General features: G+C 48.2%; 1 protein-coding gene across 2 annotated transcripts; it reads right to left on the bottom strand.

Moving 5' to 3' along the window:
* On the bottom strand, positions 1 to 3,069 carry LOC101475238 (thioredoxin-interacting protein). Of its 2 annotated transcripts, XM_004572153.5 has the most exons (8): positions 2,504 to 2,665; positions 2,109 to 2,223; positions 1,949 to 2,024; positions 1,726 to 1,873; positions 1,126 to 1,338; positions 902 to 1,048; positions 510 to 812; positions 1 to 371 (listed from the first exon to the last, which is right to left on the bottom strand). In XM_004572153.5, exons 1-8 carry the CDS (start codon positions 2,531 to 2,533, stop codon positions 324 to 326), a joined length of 1,080 nt encoding a protein of 359 aa, XP_004572210.1. In that variant the 5' UTR covers positions 2,534 to 2,665; the 3' UTR covers positions 1 to 323. The 2 variants fall into 2 exon arrangements, with proteins under 2 accessions (XP_004572210.1, XP_004572209.1); XM_004572152.5 differs by lacking the exon at positions 2,109 to 2,223 and having other exon boundaries at positions 2,504 to 3,069.
* Between the last annotated feature and the right edge of the window lie 3,260 nt (positions 3,070 to 6,329).

The following is a 6,329-nucleotide window of genomic DNA, read 5'->3' as shown; positions in this document are numbered from 1 at the left end:
TTCTTCATGATCGCTTTATTTTTGCTGTTTGGGAACAAACTGAAAACACCCAAACATTTTCAACTCATGTATCACATAAAAAAAATAAAAAATAGGCTCTTATTTACAAAATCTTACACACAGGTAACTTCCTGTTACTACAGTAAATAATGCAACAACAAGTATCTAAAAAAAACAAACATTTTCTCTGTTTTCACTGACAGGAAACAGCTGAATCAGAGGGGAATGGCTGTCAGGTCAGATCTCGAGGCAGAGCTGAGGCTCCGCCCTCAACCCGTGTCCTGGTGGAGAGACCGTTGGACCGTTTAAAGGGGACGCTGTCCTCAGAAGATGGGAACCACCTGAGAGGAGTTCTCAGAGTTCTGATCTACCTGAAGAAGAGAAAGAAAAACGAATGGATGACATCATCAGGACAGGATTAGCTGACAGCAGACCGCCAAACGACCCCGTGATGTCCAAAGTGCTGCTGCTGTCGCTGAGATCACACTAAGTTAAACTGGCGCGCTCACCTCACTGTATACGGGGGGAGGGGGGCAGTGAAGTTCAGGCGCTCTCATTATGAGCCCACCCTCCTCCTCCTCGTCCTCGGTGCCATCGTAGTCGTGGAGCAGCGGCGTGCGGGGGCCGTCCACCCTGAGGTCGCGGTGGATGTTGCTGTAGCTGGGTGGAGCCGAGGGGAAGGAGGTCCAGCTGGAGCCGGCCTGGCTACACATGCTGCTCGTCCGGCTGCCCACGCCGCTGAACGGGATCGTTCCGATGACCAGCGGCAGCTCCAGAGTCAGCTTCTCGCTGCCGGGGATGTGCAGGTAGATCTGAGGGGGTGGGGCTACAGGTTAAGCCTGCATCATTCCATTTTACTCATTTTACTTCTGATCTTATGACAACATTAGTGGTCTCTCACCATGAGAGCGTAGTCCACCTGGATGATGTCACAGCCAAGCAGAGAGGGCTTCAGTTTGGGCACCTTGATGGTCCTGCCCTGCCACATGTCGCACATCCCAGAAATTATGTGGTTTCCTCGCACCGCCGACAGCTTCTGACGCAACACCTGCACACAGGAAACCGCACAGGTCACACTTCCTGTCCCATGGCACTCACGTCTGAAAGTAAAGGTTAGGGCGTCACCTTGGTGCGTCCGTCCACGGCATACGAGTGTTTGGCGATGATGGCAGCCTTCGGCACCACAATGCGGGAGCACGTGTTCTCGAACTTGGCGTTGATGAAGATGTCCTCGCCCTCGCAGAAGCCCTTCCTGTCGATTTGAGCGCTAATGGACACCTGGCCATCAGGGATGAACATGCAGGTGACTTTCTTCTGAGCGGAGGCTGCCACCGGCGCCTGAGGGGAGGGGGAGGAGTTAATGAGCAGCACAGGTGACATCTCACAGCAGAGCTGTGCTGCATGGCCTTATGCAAGGATTATTCTGAACTGCACAGTTCAGAATAATCCTTCTTTACTGATACTGAGCCCCCCTTACTTTGAGCTCCACCCCCTTTAAGACTACTATCCTCTGACTGGCTACCCCTCACTGACAACAGATGGGTAGGGTTCTAGCCCTCTCTATGACATCACAGAGATCAGAGAGTAGAAAAGCCTGTAACAAACTGAGCGTTTCTCCGTGTCTGATATGAACATCTAACAGTAGAACAGGAAGTCAGCGGCAGGAGATGTGCATTAACCAGAATCTACTTCCTGTCTGAAGTTTGATTCCCGGGCGTTTCGTACCAGCAGGTCGGCTCGGTTCACGTCCAGCGGCTCCTCCACCTCAAATTCCTTCTCACACTGCAGGACATGCTCGGACGGGCGGCGCAGCTCGGCCCGCACGTAATACCGCACCGAGCCCAACTTCCCTCTGAAGGACGACACCAGGCACCTGAAAGCAGAGCAGTGGCGTTCAGCAGCATGATCAACACGCCATCAGAAAGCAGCGGCGGGACTGGAAACTCACCCGGGTGGCGGCAGCTCGAAGCCGAACTGGAAGCTGAAGGTTTTACCAGCAGGAAGCAGGAAGCAGCCGTCAGAGTCTGAGACACAGGAAATAAGTAATGAACAACTTCCTGTTTCACATTAAAGCTCAATTCTCTGACTGCAGAAAATGGAGCTTTTACTTCTTGGGAGTAAAAAGAGCGACTTCCTCCGTTTCTTTTTGTTTTTATCCTGTCTCACATCCTGCAGTTCCTCTGGAGTCCAGCAGAGACAGTAGTGAGCCAGACCCGCAGACTCCTATGTTAAAATGAACATGTTTACAGAGTGAAGCAGACACTGCTCTGGTCCCTGAAGACAATCTCCTCCTTCATTCGTGGGTTTTTATAAGTACAATTAAAGTTTGCATTACATCAGTCAATCACTGAGAGACTGCAGGAAATCCTAAAATCATGCAGATTCAGATTCTTCCGCGTGTTTCTCTAACTGATCTGGATAATAAAGTTTTTTTTATGTGAGCTTTGAATCGATACCTGTATTGATTAACTAATTCCTGTACTGTCTGATCTCGGAGCTTCACCTGGGCTAAGCGCCTCCTCCAGCCGCACATCCTCGTCGTACTTCAGGTACTCCACCTCCTGGCTCCTCCCGCGCTTCTTGCGGGGCTGGACGCGCGCGCAGCCGGCGGCGGTGACGCGGAGGCCGTCCACCCTGCAGGGCTGCTCGGCCTCCAGCTGCACGGAGCCGGACAGCTTGTCCCCGCTGCTATAGAAGGCGCGGCCGGGTTCGGAAAACACCACCCGGAACAGCCGCAGCCTGCTGGCCGGGGACAGAACCATGACGACGGCCGAAACGGACCGGAAGTCAAGGGGTCAGAGTGTCACGGAGCGACGGTGAAATGTCCGGTTAGTGCAGAAACCGCCACCGAGGCGCGAAAACAAAATGAAATAAGGGTTTAATGAACCAGGGAAGCTGCTAAATTAGAGAACTGGAAGTGCCACCGGGCCAGGCTGTCGGTACCGTCTGTGATTCTTTCTGTAAACAACCCCGGCCCGTTTTATACCGCAGGAGGGGCGGGGGTCCCGCTACCCTCCGAGCAGCACGTGCGGACAGCGTGAACTCGCCAAGCCTCTGCTACAGGGAACTCTGTGATTGGCCGGCCCAGAACGTCAGCCAATCGGAGCGCGAAGTGGACGCGTGAACAGTGCGTGAAATGGACTGTGGGCGGGGCGTCAAGCTGGCGGGCCATAAATGAGAGAGAGCGCCCAAAGAGCGGAGTCATCAGAGTGAGAATAGAAACCTTCAGTAAACAGCTCGTATACACAGGCAGCGACACCTCCATCCACAGCTTACACCCATCGCCATACACTACACCTCCATCCACAGCTTACACCCATCACTATGCCTGGGTGGAGGTCAGGGCTGGACTGGGACAAAAAAATCGGCCTGGGCATTTTGACTAGAGACCGGCCCACCAGGTATTATAGGAAAAACCATAAAGCCTTTGAATGAAAACAAACGCTGTTGTCACAGTGATGGACGCTGTCTTGTTGGTATATATGTATCAGTCTCATAAACTTAAATCTACACCATCCTCCTTATTCTGGTATTCTAAACAGTACCCGAAAGTAGACTGCTTGGTCGAGTTAACCTGAACTATCTACAACACATGGTGAAAACCTGAAATTAAGACAGAGGAGACTAGAGGTGAGACATGATCATTACTGATTACTGATGACAGATTTAGATATATTTTCATAAACCATTCATTTTCCACATCAATAAACAGCATGGCAGGGCAAAATATTCTTTCTAACATGGCAACCTTTACAAAGTGAAAGGAGATAGAAAGACAGCTGAGAAAGAATAAAACTTAATTGACTTTTTGATGGCATTTTACACACAGCACTGGTACAGTATCTAGAAAATGTGGGAAATACTGGCATCATATACAGTACTTCTGAAGAAATTATGATGGGACCCTAAAAAAATTACTATGTACAATAACCCTAAACAAAACATATTAATGCCCTACCTGGCCCCCTGGCAACACTTTGCTAGACCCGCCCCTGCACAGTTACCAGCTGTCAGCTACTTAGAAAAGGATCCTGGTGTTATTAGTCTCTCAGAAACAGTTCATAACTTCCCTACACAGAATAACTCCAGCTTTGTGTCTTTTTCATTCTAGCTGAAGTCCGGGACAAACTGTGTTCCTTTTCACTTCAATACGAAACGCATAATATTTTCTCTGAATACGAGACGATTCCGTTTTTTTTACGGGACAGTTGGAAACTCTACTAACTAACCTTATAAATAAAATAAGATAAAACAAGTTCAACATCAGTAACATCATAGCACCCGCCCAGCAGTATATAAACTCCGTCATGCTAGCTAGTACGCAGTACGAGTTACTGTAACTGACTGTAAAAAGTCAGCAAAACGAAAATAAACTCCACCTAAACTTGGTTCATATCTGACCCAGATAGACTGCAGGTCATAACTTCTTACCTGAAGTTCAGTTCATCGCCTCGGGTCTCTGCTCCTCCTGCCTTTCCGTCATCCACCTGCCAGCGTGTTGCATCTGCTGGCCTCCATCACTTGCTAATGTTACTGAATCTGTGGAAGCTCCGCAATAGCCAAACAACTGAGTTATTTTTACACATCTCCCAGCATCTGGCCAATCCACCACCTTTCAGTGTGTATACCGTTACGGAAAAAAACGGAAAAAAAACAAACAAACCCATCGGCCCACCGGGCAAATGCCGATGGCCAGTCCGGCTATGGTGGAGCTGTACGCCATGGCTAGAACCAGACTGAGAGACAGCTCCATCCATCAGGCTGTCAGGATGCTGAACTCTCTCCCTGCTCTTACACACACCAACTCCAGACCTGCATCCACCTCTTCCCTCTGAACCCCCCCAGACATAAATAAAACAAACTGAACATCCACCATCACCCTTTCACTGACTGCCCCCCCCCCCCCCCCACACACGAACTCTTGCCCACAGTCACTATGGTTGTGTTGGACACTGTTGTTTATGAAAGACTGCATTGTGTTGTATATTAGACTTCTATTTTTTAATCTTTATATTGTTTTACTGTAACACTGAGGGCTGTTTGTGTTTGACTCCACCCACACATACCTATACACTACACCACCACCAGCTCACACCCATCACCATCCAGCTACAGCTGATCACCACCTACAGGAAACCTGAGAGCTGACACACAGCCGGAGCCGGTGCACGGCTCACGTAAAAGATACTTTCACACTTTTATAACTGTCCATGTACGGTCTCACATGTGCATGGGGTGGTGCTCTTTTTGTGTTTTGCCGAATGCTCTTCCAGTTTGTGAGGTCACATCCAATCAAAATCCTCAAATTTTACTCATTAAAGCTCAGCCCTCACAGACAGTTTGTTATGATTACCTGTCGGTCACAGAGGCCACGCCCCTATTTACAGTGGCTTGCAAAAGTATTTGGCCCCCTTGAACTTTCCCACATTTTGCAGTTATTTATTTGTAAAACATGTTTGGAATCATGTCTGATTTTCGTTCCACTCCTCACGTGTTTGTGTTGGTCTTTCATGTGGAATTCCAATAACATTGATTTATGTTTGTGGCTGTAATGTGACAAAATGTGGGAAAGTTGAAAGGGGCCGAATACTTTTGCAAGCCACTGTATGTAAACAGTTGAGTTCTGGTGCAGGTGAAACAGCCCACACTGCTTACATAACAGAACACTGGAGTAAACTCTCGACCATCTCATACTTCTGTTTAATCAGTTTTCTTTTTGATGTTTATTCAGCTGTGTGAGAACTATAACTTTAATCTCAGCCAAACCGATTTACTCACAAACAAATCAGACACTGAAAAAAGCCAAACAATGACATTTATAAGTATCTAATTGACTTATATATCATGTTTGACCTGAGTAGCCAAAGACCACGGTGGGGTTGAAAACGATGTGCGGGGAGTTCGTCTCCCAAAACGTCGGAGCACTTTTGCAAATATGTGAAATCGTGATAAGCCGAGCAGATGTTTGAAGTTCACGCAGCTACATTTTTGCCTGAAAGTATGTTTTGTGACACAGAGTAATATTAAAAGTAGCTGCTGCCATTGTTGGAAACTGGAATATGAATATGAATTCTGGGATAATATAGGCCACAAAGGATACACCCGACCCATCCTTCAAATCTGGGAAAAGGGGAACGCATTTGGAGCAGCTTTTGAATTTGGACAGGCTTCATCGCGTCGCTGTGACGTAATCGGGCTACAAATGCGGCCTCAGGAGGATGCAGCCCATGAACTTGGACACCCCCAATGTCATAGTTTTTCCAATACTGACACCTTTATGAAAGCAGCAGTGTGCGTGCTACTGTGATTTTCACTTTTCACAATAATGA

This window comes from Maylandia zebra, linkage group LG1 (assembly GCF_041146795.1).
Source record: "Maylandia zebra isolate NMK-2024a linkage group LG1, Mzebra_GT3a, whole genome shotgun sequence".
In the NCBI taxonomy this organism is placed as follows: Eukaryota; Metazoa; Chordata; class Actinopteri; order Cichliformes; family Cichlidae; genus Maylandia; species Maylandia zebra.
The sequence above is the reverse complement of the archived record's forward strand: the minus strand, read 5'-3'. Positions and strand labels throughout refer to the sequence as shown.